We start from the raw sequence: 17,784 nt of genomic DNA on the forward strand, positions 1-17,784 counted from the left end.
TCACATGGGAGAGTCACGTCTAATGTTTTAGAGCAAAACAGTAAACACATTCAGCCCTGTGTGGAATCCTCCAACCCAGCCAAGCCTTTCTAAAGAGAAGATCCTGACCTCTCTCTCCAGTGTTCTGTTTAGCCTGATCTTCATGTCAGCATTGTTAAGTGCCTGTTACTACCACTAAGCCAATCATGTGCCTCCAAGTAATTATCTCAGGCGCACTGCAGCACAAGAGCAACTCTGTTTGTGGCTTCTTGTTGTCCCAGCATAGAGCTAAATAAAACCTTTTAAATTAAAGAGCCTCTGACTCTTCCCAGAAAAGCAGTAACAGCATTCTGTCTCCATACACTCCCTGAATTTTTCTCCCCTGTTTTTAATAGGAAAGGGACATTTTGTTATAAATAGGATTGTTTCAAAAGCATTCACTTGCTCCTTGTGTTTATCCTCTGTGATAGACCCAGGCCAGTTGGGTATAGCAGAAGGCAGATATACTGGCTACTAGATTTTCTGTTCCCTGACTGACCAGAGCAGGGGCTGCTCCAGGCTAATGAGAACACCTGACTCTCATTAACCTGCAAAGAGTCAGGTGAGGCCATTAAGCTAATGTGATCACCTGACTCTAATTAAGGCTCTGCTGATACTATAAAAAGGGTTCTCACCAGTCAGGCAGAGGAAAGGAAGTGCAGTGGAAGGGCTGGTTAATGAAGATACTCTCAAACCATTACTAAGGGAGACCTAAGGTAAGGGAGAAGCAGGAGAGCTGTGGGGAAATGGCCCAGGGAAATGTAGCAACTCTGGTAGTGAAAGGTTGGTTGCCAACAGCTGCTCCCATTAGGGTCCCTGGGCCAGAATCCAGAGTAGAGGGTGGGCCTGGGTTCCCTCAGCCCACCACTACAGGAACATCTCCAGGGAGGGGAAGTCAGGCCCCTGTCAGGACAGGAGGCTAAACTGTTCTGAAATAAGCCCCCAGGGACAACCGAGACTGTGGGAGTTCTCTCATCAACCTCTATGCTGGCCTAAGATGAAAAGGGTTCAGTAGACTGTAACCCTGGCCCTAGAGAGAAGGGCTATGTGGAGGGTCACAGTGAGCCACTGAGGCTAGCATAAATTGCCTAGAAGTGCAGGACCCATGGGGGTAAGGTCAGAGCTCTGCCACACCTCCCATGATGCCAGATTCCTGTCTGTGCCATTAGAATCACTTCCATAGCATCCACTTCAGACTGAAAGCTCTTTGGTCAGGAGTGTTTGTTTTTTTTCCCCAGTACCAATGGGGCCCTGATCCAGGTTGGAGTCTCTGGGTGCTATTATAAAATAAATAACATCAGAATTCTCAGTGACCAAATATACTTGTGCTACAGGAGCAGATGGGCACCTAAAGAACAGTGAGCCTGGGCTAGATTCACTCCTATAGACACAGGGGAATGCAAATTACATTACCTTAGGTCCAAGAGTGCAGTTTTGCCCTAGGAGTCAATCCAACTCTGGGGAGGGGGTGCATTGATACCACAGCCTACTTCTCCCAAGGGTTCCATCAGAGGGAAGCAGTTTTGAATTGCAAACGTGCTTCTGTGAGTGTGCTAGCAGTGGAGGGTCCCTTGGAGCCAGTCTGCCTGGTCTCACCCCCTCCTGGGCTGACCAGGCTCACTTTTGGGGTCAGAAATGGGTGGCCAAGGATGGTATATTGCAGCTTATGTCTCTGATGTCCTTTTTAAGAGGACTCTCTGATGCCAGGATGCTGCAATGTAAGGGGTGAATCTGGCCCCCTGCTTCTAGACAAATGTTCTAGCAATAGGGAAGGAGAGAGATTGTCAGTCTGATGTAGAAGCTGGAATATTGTGTTTGTGTGTGTGAGAGAGTGAGAGTTCTCTATGAAGTCTCAACAATTCTGTAAAAAGCTGTTTTAAATATGCTTACTACATGTTTCAGGCTGGCAGAACTGACATTGAATTCCCATTACATGCCTCCTTCTGTAACCAAACATCCCAAGGAAGGATCCTGCAAGGTCAGATCTGTATGTGCCTGCAGAAAGGCCAAAAGCAGGTTTAAATGTTCAAGTCTGTGGTTTTGGGGGCTGGCACTAAGGGGCTCCCCATGTGTCGTAACAGCTCTCTGCAGCTCACCATCTGGGGGAGGGGGACATAGCAGGGGCTTGCTTATTGGCTCTGTGCACTGCTATCTCCCCCAGAGGAGAGAAGCAGCAGGACACATCTGTTTGTTTGTCTCCTTAATCAGGGCTAGATGAGTAATCTTGAGACAACTGGCAGGTTGGGGACCTGCTCAAGTGCTATAGAGAACCATTTCAACACCTGCTGAATTGCAGCTGGGCCTGGTTTATGTTCATGAGATCTGGATTGGACAGGAGGGACTGTTTTGCTATTGACTTAATTGGGAGCAGGATGGGCCCCTGTGTCTCATGTTTGATTACTTTTTGTATTCCCTCTCTCCCCAGTCCAGGCATTGGTTCCAATGAGAACTATATTCAGGGGAGAATTCTGAAGGAAAGAACTACAGTGAAAACACAGCTGCACAGTGCCTACATTTCCAAACATTGTCTTTGGACAAGGCTGAGGAGAAGCCAGGGTTCTGGGTGCCTAAATATATCAAGGTTTTAGTTATGCAGCCACAACCCATGGAGGGCCTATTTCTTCCCAAACAACTTTCCACTGTGACAGACTGCCCCAACTCTAGCCTGCAGTTGTCTTCTGTGGGGAGGCTTGGTGTCCTCTAATTCCTGTTCCACCGTGGCATCTTCAAGGAGGAGCACCAGACCTCTTCCCTGTTCTGATGTCTTTAGGGAGCGCTCACACTCTCTCTCTATGGGGGCTGGGAGCATCTCCCCATGCTCTTCATGGTGGTCAAGGGCTCCAGGCTTCTCATCTCTCTAGGATTTGAAGAAGCTGTTTGTTTTTCCCTCCCCATGCATTCCCATCTCCTGGTGAAGCCCCAAAGGTTCCTTTCCCTTTCACCATCCCTGAGAAATCAATAACCATCTCCCAAATCTCACCTGAGCTGCTGACTGACCCCAGCAGCCTCTCAAGACTGCACCATTGCTGCCTTCTGTGGCGTAACGCCAACAGACTCTGGTCAGCAGTGGGCAGGATTGAACCTAAGCAGCCTCTGGAGCTTAATGCATGAGCCTCTACCACATGAGCTAAAAGTCAACTGGCTGTTAGGTAAGGTTGTAGAGCAGACTCAATCTCTCTTGCTCGCTAAGTGGTCTCGGTGCCACTAAATGGGACAAACACTACACCCAGGAGGTGTGTGGGTTACACATGCACAACAATCCCATTAAGGAACACTCATCTCTTTCTCATTCTCCCCACTTAGGCTGGGACATCGGAGCAAGGACCACTTGTAAAAACATGGCACTGTCCTGGCCAAACTGAGATTTGGCACCTATGCAGCTGTAATGGAAGTAATTTTTAGGACTCTCTAAGTAGCTTCTAAATGGCACTGATACAATAGGTTTCCTCAGGAGCATGCTGATCAGTATAACTATGGAAGAAACATGATGATGATCACAGTGGTTCCTAAGTGACCAGCACTGTATTTGGATGGTCAAACCAGCCTATTAACTTAGAACTACTAGTGCTGATTCTAGAGTTTTTGCTGTCCCTACCAGTCACTCATACTATAGTCACTAAATATTTTGCTGACCGTAATATTTTATCTGAAGCAATCCTGTTTTGCTTCTATGACCAAGCTAGCCCTGCCCTGAACCTCTGATCCATATGACTCTTCCAGAAACCAAACAAAAGCCAAAACCTAGAGTTTTACTTCATCTCCTCTAATTCAGCAGATTCTGAAAAGAACAACTTCTAAAGTTGGGTTGCTTATGTGCTCCAGAGTGAATGTGGTTTGTCACTCACATGGGATTTTAGATTAGATGGCTTTGTACAAAACCTTGGACAGACTCTCTTACAAGGTGAAATAAAAGGATGCAGCAAAGAAGAATTCACCATTTCAACCTTGTTTGGTCAAGGTTTCTGATGCTTCCAACCTGCTCTGTTCTCTTGGTACTTGCATAATTTAACCTCATCGCCATTTCAGCTGAACCAGTTTGAGACCCACATGGAGATGAGTTAAAAGTTTTGTAGTGTTGTTCAAATGGGGTTAAAAAACAACCCAAAACTAGGCCCCTAAGGGATGCCCCAGCAATAATTCTAGCGGACAATGAGAATCTTAAGAATGCATGAGGATAGGCCTCCAGAATTTTCTGCCAGGCTATGGGTTAGTCCTTTTGTCCCAGATTTTTAAAAGTATTTATCCATTGCTCTGCTTAGACTCATTCACTTTTTTTAAACAATGAAACATAAGTTCCTATGTCAAGTAGGCATTGCCACAGTAAGCACAGCAATGCCTAAATACTTTAAAAGTCAGTTGTTTTCAGTGTTGTAGCCATGTTGGTCCCAGGATATTAAAGACATGTTTCTGTTGGTGAAAGAGACAAGCTTTTGACCTTACAAAGAGCTCTTCTTCGGGTCTGGGAAAGGCACTCTCATTTCCCAGTAGAAGTTGGTCTAATAAAAGATATTACCTCACTCACCTTGTCTCTTAAAAAAAAATGTAGGCCTTTGTGACTAGAAGTTTTATACTTCATGGGCACAGAGGCAAGTTGGTCCTATGTATGCTGATTGTGGACACTGGGTTAGCACCTCTCTGGCATACTCCCTAGAGTTCTCATTAGAAAAGTGATAATATGGTTCGCCAGAGATAAACCATGCTATAGATCATCTCACATGGTAAACCATGCTAGAAACAGCTAGAATGATTGGACATCACTTATACTGTCCAGGGAATCTCTGTGAGAACTATTTTAGTAGGAGCTGTATCAAAACTAAGGGGGCCTGATCCAAAGATTCTTTAAGAATTTTCCTATAGTTATCCAATCTATGTAATGGGCAGCACTAAAATTCTAGATCTCTAGGGAAGTTTGGGTCAAGATCCTGATCTGGGCATCATGGCTTAATCCCATCTCTAGTTTCATTTAAACATTGTTCTCTAGAAAGATGCCAGCACAGTTTCAACCCTTGATGTAGACAGGGCTTCAAAGTTTTACAAAACTTTGAAGATTGTTAGGCCCAGGGAATGGAATGGGGAGAGATTTTACATGATGGAAAAGAAAAGACTAAGCTTATCCTTATCACTATCCAGATACAAGGTCTCTTATCTGACTATGAAAAGGATTGTTGATAGAAGACAATGTTCTTGACAAGATAAGACACAGGATAATGTTCCTTGGAACAATTAAAGAAATAAAATATATAGCTTTTAAGACCCTGTCTATATATCTTAGTGTTTTATAGTATTTTAAATGGATGTTAAAACAAAGAATCCAGAGGTCAGTCATCCAGAACTTGCACTCACCACTGCTGTCATTTAGAAAATCAGAGGTGGAGTAGTGAGTAAAGGACTTGCTGGGGAAGAGGCTGTTGTAGGCAATGAAAATACTTCATTGATTCTAGGGCTATTCAGGGGAGAGAATGCCCCTTATCATAAACATGGCCCTTCTTGTTCTTTTCCGACCATATGGATGTGTTAAAGTCACCTATGCTCCTCCCTAAAAATAAAATTTCCAAATCCCAATTGGCTTTTTGACAAATTGTTGTTTTCCTGAACTAGTCAACTAATGTCTATTCTCAACAAATCAATATATTTTAGTAGCCACTTGAGTTTTTTTTATTTTGTGCAGTACAGTAGCTTGCAGAAGGGATGTGTAGGGGCCTGTGAGTAAGGGAATTTATGCTGCTTTATACCTAAGTATCAGAGATACTGGTATAGCCCAGTGGTTGCTAAGGTGGTACAGAATTCATACTTTTGGTTTTTTATATTTATATACACACACACACACTGTGGCTGAGTGAGGTTAATGGCTTCATCTAGCAGCAGTGTAACATTTAGAGGGTCTGTCCATATTTACACTTTTTTCTAACCTTTTATTTTATTTTTTGTAGGCATTTATAACTTCACTGTTTAAATATCTTGCTGACACTGGGAAATATGGCTTTTTTATTACTTTTTACACAGACGTAATCAAACTTGCTATTTTTGCCCTTCACCTAACTTTAAAGAAATAATTTGGCTTCATTTCTCTGTTGCAGTTTTTTTTTTAAACTGAAATTGTAGTCTGTTAGTCAGTGATGGACTAGAGCTTTTACATGCTGCAAGGATCTTGGAGCAGAGCATGCTTCTATAGATCACGTGCAGTACAATACCTTAGTACATAGGGATGGTTTATCTCTGAATGTCCTGGAGTCTGTGGTTCAAGTCAACACCTTTCTTCTAAATCTTCATGTACAGCAGCATCTGCAACAAAGTTGTAATACATACAAAATCTCATAATTGCTTTCTGGACACTTTTATTTGGGAATCATAGTCAGTCTGAGATCAGTTGACAATGTCTCCTTCCAGTGGTTTGGTGGGGTAGGAGATCAATGTTAGAAGAGGGTCCATTCTTCATATACAAAGGGATGTACTTTTATTGAATAACTGATCATTTTTTCTTGAGTTAATAATTTCTTCACACAATGCCCAGTCAACCTGTGGAACTCCTTGCCAGAGGATGCTGTGAAAGCCAAGACTATAACAGGGTTCAAAAAAGAACTAGATAAATGCATGGAGAATAGGTCCATCAATGGCAATTGGACAGGGATGGTGTCCCTAGACTCTGTTTTTCAGAAGCTGGGAATGGGCGACAAGGAGTGGATCACTTGATTTCCTGTTCTGTTCATTCCCTCTGGGGCACCTGGCATTGGCCACTCTCAGAAGACATGGCTAGATGGACCTTTGTTCTGACCCAGTATGGCTGTTCTTAGGTTCTGTTTAGAACCAAGCACTGTGAGGGGAGGGAAAAGATCCTTTGGTTAGTTCAGGCTACTTTACAGTGTTCTGGTGTCACAAAGCAGCCTTAAACTCTCCCAGTTGGCCTGGGAAGATGCTGACAGCTCAGGGGATTCGTCCATTGGTGAAGGCCAGTTGTAGTGGCTCCTATGCCACCTTCCCTCAGGGCTGCCCTGCATAGGAATAATGGCTGGATTGCCATTGCATGTTACTGATCCCAAGGTGCAAGAATTGTCTGAGGGCCATAGGCAGTTGAATATCAAAGTACACTGTTCTTCTCCTTCCTGTGGCACTCTGTGATTTAACTTTATGCTAGTATATTTGGTAGTGGATAGAAAATCATATTGACACACATAATCATCTTGAGTCCTGCTTTTAGCTTTTGATCACATATCTAAAAGAACACAGAATTAGATTCCAGATAAGGGCAATAAACTGATTAGAGGCATAGGAGAAAAGAATTGCATAGTCTGTAGTTAGTAATAACACCCATATTGCACTTTATCTTCAAAGTGCTGTGCAAATATTAATGAATTAATCCTCACAACAGCTTTTGAGGTATGGAGGTTTATCCCATTTTACAGACAGTGAAACTGGGAAAGGGAAGTTAAGTGATCTGCCCAAAACCAAAGAGGGAGTCTGTGTTAAAGCCAGAATTGCAACTCAGGAGTTTGTGGTTCCTTACCAGACCACACCTGTTCCTGAGATACCAGGATTGTTTCTTTAGTTTGGAAAGAGGAGGAACTAGCTACATGACATAGATATATCAAATAATGAGTAATGGAGACTAAGCAAAGAACTTGCTTGATCGATGGGTTAATAATGAATGAGCTGTAGCACACTTGTTCACTGTAGAACAGGCACTCTCAACTAAACAGAATACACTGTGGGGTGCAAAACAATAAAAAAGAGGCTAACAAATACAACCCATAGAGAAGGAAAAATCAGTTAAAGTCTTTAACTGTCTGAGAGGGAGAAGCATCTTGGAGAATGATGGGCTACACTCCACCCAAAAGGCATCTCATTTGCTTGTTTACAATAAAGGGCCCTGTGTGCTGGGGACAGTTATTACCCGTGGGAGGCTTGCTCACTCTACCTGAACAGAACAGAATGCGCCTATAAGTAAGCAAGTAACTGCTTTCCTCCGAGGGCACACGCACACATACAGACTTTCATATTTTGTATTCAAAGTTCTTGGCTTGGGTTCACTAGCAGCTGGTGCTAGCCATTTATCTCCCTGCTTATGTCACAGAGCTGGAGGAGGTTGCTTTAGCATTGCTGCCCCCAGGGCAGCTGTGTGGTGTTCCCATAAAAAGAGAAGGCGGATTAATTGAAAAACTTGGGGGGTGATACAGCCCCAAAAGCATTCCCTCCTCAGCACAACCATGCACCATATATTTAGTGCACACAATTAAGTTTCCTTAAAGCTGAAGACTCCTTTAGTGAATAAGGATGAATGATTTCTTTGGGGCACTCCCTCATTAGGCTTCAGAGGCTGAGCTGCAACTTCAAAGCCCTTGCCTGTTCAACAATTTTTAAAGCGGGAGCTCCACTAGCCTAAGTCTGTCCATCCAGCTGAGAGGCTTGCTCCAGAGTGCTTTGTAAACATACCTAATGGCAAAGATCATAAAGAAGAAATTGGCTTGAGAACTGCATTCAGCAAACATATCTTAAAACATTTTACAGAAACCCTCTATTTAAAAATTATTCTGCTAATGAGCCATCCACTTTCTGCACTGTTTCGCCTTTATTCTTTACCACCAAGAATATCTTCCCTTCCACAAATACACACAAAGTGGAAATACACTTCTACCCTGTTATGTGACCCGCTATAACACAAATTTGGATATAACATGGTAAAGCAGTGCTCCCAGGGGAGCAGGGCTGCACACTCCAGCGGATCAAAGCAAGTTCAATATAACACAGTTTCACCTATAACACAGTAAGATTTTTTTGTCTCCTGAGGACAGCGTTATATCGAGGTAGAGGTGTACTTTAAGTGTCTTTAGCCAGAAAAATCAAAACTGAGGCAAAACATTCCAACCTCAGTCCCCACTGCTCTGAAAGGAGCCTCAAAAGGAAAGAGGAAAAAACCACTTGTAGTGATATTGTACCTGTTCTTGGCATCCAGGCATCTTTGTATCAGCCCCTGCTGTAGTGCAGTGAATAGTACAGAGATAGAAGTTTGTGGGGGCAAAAGACATATCTGGCTTTAAGACTAAGCTTGATAAGTTTATGGAGGGGATGGTATGATGGGATAGCCTAATTTTGGAAAATAATTTGGCAACTGATCTTTTATTATCAGCAGGTAAGTATGCCCAGTGGTCTGTGATGGGATGCTAGATGGGTTGGGATCTGAGTTAGTACAGAGAATTCTTTCCTGGGTGCTGGCTGGTGAGTCTTGCCCACATACTCAGGGTTTAACTGATTGCCATATTTGGGGTCAGGAAGGAATTTTCCTCCAGGGCAGATTGGCAGAGGTCCTGGAGGTTTTTCACCTTCCTCGCCAGCATGGGGCAAGGGTCACTTGCTGGAGGATTCTCTGAAGCTTGAGGTCTTCAAACCACAATTTGAGGACTTCAATAATTCGGATATAGGTTAGGGATTTGTTACAGGAGTGGGTGGGTGAGATTCTGTGGCCTGCATTGTGCAGGCGGTCAGACTAGATGATCATAATGGTCCCTTCTGACCTTAAGTCTATGAGTCTGAGCTGCACTATAGCCTTAGCTGTGCTATGGGTGAAACAGTGAAAGGAAAATCTGTAAAACCACAGGCCTGTAGTATGTAGTTTCGGCCAGCGTGTAGGCAGGGCCTTGTTTAGCTCACAATACACAGTCCCATCATAGGCATACAGACAGGTTGTCTAGTTAATCTTGATTTTACTCGTATCTGTTTTCCAGATACACTGTCAAAATCAGCCAGGTTGTTCAATTTTAACACACCTACATAAATCATCAGATCATGCAGTGGATTACTAATCATGAATCAAGGCCCAAGATGATAATGTGTGTTCATATGCATTTTCATGTTGTCATTAGCCATTACATAACTGATGGGTTGGTTTCTCTGAAGGTTATTTATGTATCTATATACAGTATTTAATAGTTCTTTCATTCTCTATGGCTGATAAGAATCTAGCAATAGTTGCCGTATGTAATCCTTAACTTATTATAAATTCCTGTCAAATCAAGATTGGATGTCTTTCTAAAAGAAATATTCTCATTCAGTCACAAGTTGGGCTTGATGCAGGAATCACTGGGTGAGATCTATAGCTTGTTTTATGCAGGTTAGATTAAATGATCATAATGGTTTCTTTTAGCCGTAAAAATCTATGAATCAATGAAAGTACAGAGTGAACACTGTTAAATCTCTACAGTAGCCTCACACAGAGGATTAGAATTTAGTCTTAGGCAGCACCTTTTCATGAAGGTATCACAAAGAGCTTTAGTGCGTTAGATATTGGTAGTGCAAGAGCTATGCAGACATATGCAGCAAAAACTATGAGCTCACACATAGCCTTGGATGCTACATTTTTGGGGGAGAAGACTATAGAGAAGTTGAGGCAGCACTTTCAATCTCTTTATCTAAAGGGGGAAAAGGCAACATGTCCCCTTTCCCCTGGGCATAGTGGATAGACACAGCACTAGCCACTACTGCACCACCTACCCCACTAGCAAAGGTCCCTCCCTCTCTCTCATTTCACCAGAGGCTATTGTCTTTGTCTGCAGCACTGGATAAGAAAATCTGTCACCTGCACAGCTGCTACAACTGAGGGGAGTGTTCAGACTGGGATGTGTAAGTTATGCTATATCCCTACAGCTGCTACTTGAAAGGAAAAAGGAGAAAGTGGGAGCACTTATCTCTCCCCTCCTTCCGCCCCTTCTAGCAGCTACAAAGGGAATCTCAGCTCAGTGGCTTATCTATAGGAAAGCACCTCACAGTGCTTAAACCTTGACATAGTGCTTAACATTCAGGTGGGAGCTGGTCACCAATTCAAGCTTGGGGTCCCAGCAATGCTAATATTGGTGGAACCAGTGTAGGCCAAGCCTACCAGTGTAGCATCCTTTCCCAAGTTCTGCAGTGTCAGAATGACTATTGTTGTTATTTACTGTGGGCAGAATTTTCAGAAGGGTTGTAAGTGCTGAACGCTTGATACACAGATCTTGAGAGCTCTTTTTGAAAATCTCGCTCCGTATGCCAGCAGTGTATTCTGCAACGGATGAGACACAATTAAAGGTACAGCCCTTGTTCCAAGGAGTTAAATATCTAAAAATCAGAGTTGAATATAAGGTCAAGTCTAGCTTGAACCCACCAGGGCTAAGAGTGCTATTCGCTGAGACAAAATGACTTCTTCTTTTAAAAGACTAATTTAAAAATCACACTTTTGTCTGAGAATGTTGAACCTGCTATTGTCATAAGTAACAGCTAAGGTGGTGATTTCTGAAAGAAGTTAGTTGGTGGGTGTGATCTTCATTTTGTTTACTTTGTGTATTTGACAGAACTATATGTACAGTGAGTTTTCTTGTGTATAGTCAGTTTCCTCTGGGGGGGGCGTGGGGGGGCATTCACAGTAGAGGGAAACGTTTAAAAATGTGATTTATAAAACCACAAATATTAGCAGGAGAACTTGGGCAGGTTTAGGAACTGAAACTGCTATAATCCCTTTTTAAAAATTGAATGACAAGATTTCAAGATGTTGGCGTCCCTCTAAGGTATTCTGTAGTTTTAAGGTAAATGTTCTATTTACTTTTTGGTAAACTGAAAGTTTATTTAGCAGATTGATGTAATATGTTGATTCTCCTCATGAACTGCTCCAGTTCATGGAACAATAGATGTCTGTGTTTGGCAACTGGCAAAGGGTTCATGGGTATTTGTTTAAAAGGGTTTCTCTGAGTATTGCTTAATATTCTACTTGGGTGCACAGAAACTATAGCTGTTCAATATGCCTGTGCCATTATTAGCTACATTTACCTGTATGCTTTTTGGCAATGGGGAATCTCTTCTATATGCCATGGACGTTGGATGTAATAAATATGCCATGTCCTGTCTTAGCAACAGGGATCAGAGACCCTGGGTATAGCACTACAGGAATTGTGAGAAGGAGGCTCGGATGTTTTGGAAAGGGCATGTAAGAAAATAGAGAGAAATCTGCCATACTCCAAACAGAATTAAAAATCCTTTTGCAAGAAGACCGTAAAAATGTAATGTATGTCCTAGTGCCCCTTTCCCCATATTTATGGAATATTCTTTCTTTAGGCATGATTTACACACAGGTTTTGTTCTGGTGTAACTATGTTGGTTGGGGGTGATTTTTTTTTACTCTATTTTATTTTTTTTTAACATCTATAGATATGCTGGTGCAACCTCTAGTATGGATGCAGTTATACTGGTAGAACTTATTCTCCTTCCCATATACGAGTGAGCTATACCAGTATAAGCACATTTATATGGATATAATAGCAACCACACCAGGAGGGTTGTGTCACTTTAACTATTCTAGTACAATGGTACAACCTTATTTTCAGTCAGAGCCCAATCTGCTACTCTTTACTCTAGCAAACCTCCCACTTAAGTCAATAGGGACCAATCTTTTTAACACAGTTTGGCAAAACATATCCTCTTTTCAAGCCAGCTGTACGCTACCGATTTCTGCCAGCGTAGCTAGGTCAGTCAGGGTGAGAAAAGGTGTGATCCCTGACCAACACAGCTGTGCCAGCAGAAGGCCCTGATGTAGATGCTGCTATACTGGCAAAGCTGTGTTTTTACCATCGTGTTTTGTTTAATAGCTTGTTTTGTTCAGGGGTGGTTTTACTATGTTTGTACAGAAGGCAGTTTTGCCAGTAAAGCTGCGTATGTTCTAGGAGTGCTTTGCCAATATAGTATACCCCTGTTCTTATACCAGGAAAGCTACCTTAGTGTAATCATGATCTTGTTTATGTCCTACTTTTTCATGAAATCTGACATGGTTTCATGCAACATTGGATATGACCTTCTTCAGTAGATCCTGAATAATGAACTAGTGGCTGGGCCCCTATGAGTTGGCTGCTAATCCATTGGCTGTTCCAGGAGTCAGCAGCTGGTGACACAGAAATGAGATGTTTGGCTTGGACTGCCTGTATCCTCTTTCTTCTCCATAGTGAGAAATGTCCATTTTAGATTGCATGGCACGGACTCCTGGGTTCCTGCCAAGACCTGCTTGGCTTTTGATAACCTAACACTCTGTTCTTGCTTGCTGCAGCCAAGAGCCACCTGATTTGTTTTCCACAGTTTAGTACTTTGTGTGCTATGAACCCATTCAGAAATTTGTGTCTTCAAAATCCCAGTGTGTGGATATTTTGCTTCTGGAAAAATGCCAGACGTTCCTTAGACATTTGAGGGACTCCTCAAACCCCTAAGAATTTATCAAAGGGGAGGGGCCATGCTATTAAAATGTCAGGGCGGAACGACGACTGTTTGAAAACCTTTAAAAGCAATGTTAAAATTCCACATTCTGATATCACTTTTGAGTCTGTCTTGGTCCTTTTACTCACACTGAGTAGTAATTTACCCAAGGAGTAATCCCCAATTTTTTGGGTCAAAACCAGTCTTTTTGTGAAAACTCCTCTTTAATTGAAAACATAAATGGATTTTTTTTAACCAGTTCTATCCTCTTCATCCCATACCTGGTCTATCTTGCTTCACTCTTAACTTGTCAAGCAACTTAATATGTGCACTGGTGCAAGCTTTTTTGAGTTATAATTGTAAACTTATATAATTGGTCTTATTCCTTTGGATTAAAGGACAAGCACTGGATAATGTATTGTAGGCAACAATCCTGCACTGGGGGATGGGGTAAAGATTAGAATGACCTAACTTGTCTTTCCATGATTATGTCTTTTGTCTGATTTTTTTCTTTTGGTGGCTATTCTGGCATCTTTTCTTCTGCTTACAGGCCATTGGCTTTGGCCCATTTGAACTCTTCACCTCCTGTTCCAAGAACCAGCCAGACAAAGTACAAATCAACTAATCCAAATCCTTATCTCAAGACTGATGATATCTGAGCCACATATGCTCAGTTTACATTGCTAAGGAAAAAATGGCATCTATTTCTGACAACCAGGTGACCAAATGTGATTGCTATTTGCTACAAAGTAAGGAAATAACCTATTAAAGATTATAGGCCATGTTGTATCCTGCTTTATACCTAGTGCCACTTACTGAGTGTAAGTCAGGGTAGAATTTTGCTCAGTTAATGCCCTTTTCTGTATTGTGACTATTGTATTTTAATGGTGAAATAGGATCCTGAAGGATCTTTCATTGCACCACCCTCTTTCAAAGGCTTCCTGTCATGATGGTCTTTAAGGAAGGATGGACACAGCTCCTTAAGTCTTTAGTGTTGCTCAGTAGGTGCATTTGAGAGAAATGTGTTCCCCCAAGGGGAACACTGCCTCCCCAATGCTAAGAACTGAAATCAAGATTGAAACTTCTATCCCATGCTACAGCAAACAGACATTAGCATGATGTGAAACTTGGGCTGGCTGACAAAAAAACAAATACAATCTTGTGTGCTATTGCTCAGTTGCCTCACTAGGTAACACCATGGACTTCAACTAGAATATTTTGTGAGACACACAGGACATTAGTCAGCTGTGGTGCTCCCCAATAGACTGAGGATGCCCTTCATAATCTCTTTAGGAGCTGAAGTAATCCTCAGAGGGACAAAAAAGAACATTCATATAAACGTAACCATATAATATATATATATGAAACTAAACAGAAACTACTAGCTTTCTTTAACCTCACTCCTGTTTCAAGGAATGTGTTCCCTCCTCCTTTTTCAGGATTGGTGGTGTTATCTTTTAATATAGAGATTAAGCTCCTTGGAGAAGTGATTGTGGGACAAATTCATCCCTGGTATAATTCTATTGATTTCAGGGAGTTCAGACATACCAGGAGCCAAATTAATCTGTGGGGTGTCTGAAGTGCTATACGAACAGGTACACTTAACATATAAAAAAAAACCAAGTCTTCCTTAAAACTGTACCTTTATGAGTGAAGGATATTTCCAAAATGAAAATACTTAGGATGGCTAAGAACTGCCAAGAGAAGGGGAGTGGGTATATTGTATCAGGCAGAAGCAGGATTTTGTGATAGTTTTTTATCCCTTTGTTAGTGATAAGCAGTTTTTTATCCCTTTGTTAGTGATAAGCTGGAAATCAGGGCATCATGTTCTAATGCCCTGCCCAAGCAGCATTAATACTGATATGCTCTTCCCTAAAGTGGCAGACACCAGTCTTCTATGGAGAGAGCTCATTTGGGTGCTCTCGGACTAGCTGTTGAGTTATTGTGCTTGCTCACTAGACTGATTTACCTCTATCAATTTTAAATGTCCTGCAATTAGAAATTGACATATGATTGTACATCTTTGTTAATACTGTACTTTACTATTTCAAATGGTTAAGGAACTTGAGGCACATAGTTCTGAGACCACATAGTTCAAGAATCCTGGCAGGCAGAAGGAAAAGAGAAAGGTCTCCCAAAAATGCAGGTGTCCTGCTTCTACCTTAAGAAGCAGCTTCTGCCACCTTTACTCATGCTCAGTAGCACTGCTGAAAATCAGCGCTTGCTAGTAATGGGTTCCGGTACTATGGTGTGTGAAGCAGGACTTGCCCCTCACCATGGTTTATGCAAGATGCTCTAAACCTACAAAATGAGGGAAAGTGTCCACTACCTTTCAAGGGATATTGCTCAAATATGTTAAACAGGAGAAACTAAGAAGAGACAAGCTATCAATTAGAAAGGTTTTATTAGAAAAGTAAAAAACACCCAAAAAACAATACAATTGCATAGAAAGGCTTGCACTTGAACATCAAGTGTATTAATGTAAACTGTAATCAACGGAAGCACTACATGCGTATCATATAGGTTGTTTGTGAGGGTTCCTGCCCTCATCCTAGCATCACATCACACCTCCCTCTGGCATGCAGTATTGGAGTGCTGTAGGCAGCTCCCAGCAGCATTTGCTTCAAGCATAAAATATATGAAGTGATTACAACCCACCAACTCCTGCTTCTACATTCACTTGGAGTCTATATATAGCTGCCCTAATGTCAGTAGTGGAGCATCATCTGATCCAAATACATATACTTGGTCCCATTAGACAGAAGTTTAACCACCATTCACTCATACACATGCATCACCCTCCCCCCCCCCCCCACAAAAAAACCCCCACCACTTTGATTACAATGTATTTTGTTATAAAAAAAAATCAGCCAGGAATAGGGAGACTGTCTACCCCCAAAGCAGCCCTGCTGCTGCATATGGCATCAGCACTGTCACAAGACTAATTGAAGTCAGTACAATAAAATTGTCCTACAATCACCAAAAGGTTACAGCTAGCACTCACTTGCTATCCATGCCCACTCTGAGAGTGAGGGAAGCAGGGTGCAGTTTTGTTTTCCAGCAAGCTTCCTTCTAGCCCTCCCTTTCTGTTTGGACTATTTCCTTCTGTAATTGTACAATCATGCTCCAAACTAACCTAACCTTGGTGACTCTAAAGAGTTGCCACATTTTAACCAGCTTATGTTCACTTTTTCAAAGCACTTAAGTTGTCACTCCAGTTTCTCCTGGTGCTCTACACCAGTTCAAAGAGTAATGATCAGTTATTCCTCTATGAGGCGCGTTCAACACTCTTCTATTAGCAACTGCTCAGAGCTGTAAAGCTTCTTTTTAATGACTCTGAATCCAGTGCTCAGCTTCAGCGACTGACTGAAACCAGGAGTGAAAGAAGTCCCAGAGCTAAGAAGTCCCTGGATTTTGGGCCAGAGCCTGGAGTCCAGTCTTAGCACAAGGGTCAGCTGGAAAGTAGGCACAAGATTCGGATCCACTGCAATCTGCCCCACACTGTGACACCCCTTCCCTTGTTCAACACACAGGTCAATGAGGGCACCTCTCAGGCCACAGGGCTCACTATAAGCCAGATGAAGCAGCTCTTTGCTGACTTGAGTGACGAGTTGGCTTGGCATCACAAGTCTGGAGCAACGCCTGGAATTGATGTTGGCTTTGTTCAGACTGACTTGGATTAGTTTCATGAGATTATTACATAGGAGTTCATCTTCTGGGTCATTTAACAAGTCAAAGTCTGGCAAAGAAACTTCATCCAAGTACTCTGCATCTGTGAATGAAAAATCAAAGAAGGCAGGTCAGTATTGGCCAGTTTATTAAACTGGCTTTTGTTTCACAAACTCCCTAATAAAAGTTGCTACAAAGGACCAAACGTTAAGGGAAAGCAAACTGATCAGTTTATGAACTGAAGCAGCTTTTCTGTGCTGTGAGAGAATAATGTAAAGTAATAGGTGATAAAGAACAGTATTGTGGGATGGGGGAGAAGGGCTGCTAGAGTTTTATGGGACTATTTTTATTAAGCTTAAACCTCTCCCACTGAGTGTTTTAGCTTTTACTGAATTACAGCTCTGGTGTACATTCATTTTGCTATTTTAATTGTTTTAAAGTGTATTTAACAGACACAGTTTAGAAAAAAAACCATTTTATTTTTTAGGAAGTGTGTACCCTTCTTAAAATTGGGTAATGCCATCCCAAATTGTTCGTTATAGTTTAACTCAAAACACCAAAGAACATGACGTTTCAGCCCTAAACTCGACAGTGCTTACCTCCTTCACAGCTCAAGCTGCTGTCCAGGGATTCACAGTCGGAGCTCTCCGCTCTGACACAGCGATCGGGCGCTTCCTGCTGCCAGCTCTTTCCCCGGGAGAAGATGGGTGAGGGCTGGTTCTCTCTCTGCTCTGGAATGGGAGGCAGCGGCGAAGAGAAGCTGTCCCACACGCCTGGCATCGCTGCTGCTGGTCACCCTCCGGAGTGGAAGTGGGGAGGCGGAGATCAGCACAAAACACAGGTCCTGCAATCCAAGGCCAGCACAGAAAGGGGGGAGGGTCAGTAACGCACGGCTCTAGC

General features: G+C 42.4%; 1 protein-coding gene and 1 long non-coding RNA gene across 5 annotated transcripts; one reads left to right on the forward strand and one right to left on the reverse strand.

The window, feature by feature from the left end:
- Positions 1 to 665: 665 nt before the first annotated feature.
- Positions 666 to 17,771, forward strand: LOC120369404. 4 transcript variants are annotated; one of them, XR_005583150.1, is made up of 6 exons: positions 666 to 734; positions 1,921 to 1,996; positions 13,766 to 13,933; positions 14,749 to 14,810; positions 16,749 to 17,014; positions 17,495 to 17,771. It is a non-coding gene; the product is annotated as an uncharacterized LOC120369404 (long non-coding RNA). The 4 variants fall into 4 exon arrangements; XR_005583149.1 differs by lacking the exon at positions 1,921 to 1,996 and having other exon boundaries at positions 13,766 to 13,964; XR_005583148.1 differs by lacking the exon at positions 1,921 to 1,996.
- Positions 15,601 to 17,698, reverse strand: DDIT4 (DNA damage inducible transcript 4). Its single transcript, XM_039482675.1, has 2 exons — positions 17,484 to 17,698; positions 15,601 to 16,987 (listed from the first exon to the last, which is right to left on the reverse strand). Exons 1-2 carry the CDS (start codon positions 17,662 to 17,664, stop codon positions 16,497 to 16,499), a joined length of 672 nt encoding a protein of 223 aa, XP_039338609.1. The 5' UTR covers positions 17,665 to 17,698; the 3' UTR covers positions 15,601 to 16,496.
- Positions 17,772 to 17,784: the final 13 nt, after the last annotated feature.

The sequence above is a fragment of the Mauremys reevesii genome, linkage group 7, assembly GCF_016161935.1.
Source record: "Mauremys reevesii isolate NIE-2019 linkage group 7, ASM1616193v1, whole genome shotgun sequence".
Lineage (NCBI taxonomy): Eukaryota > Metazoa > Chordata > Testudines > Geoemydidae > Mauremys > Mauremys reevesii.

Excerpts from the sequence above, each read along its gene's own strand:
- DDIT4 (XM_039482675.1), bottom strand. The coding sequence starts at position 17,664 with ATGCCAGGCGTGTGGGACAGCTTCTCTTCGCCGCTGCCTCCCATTCCA. Across the intron at positions 16,988-17,483 it reads CAGCTTGAGCTGTGAAGGAG|ATGCAGAGTACTTGGATGAA; the intron begins GTAAGCACTGTC and ends TTTCATTCACAG.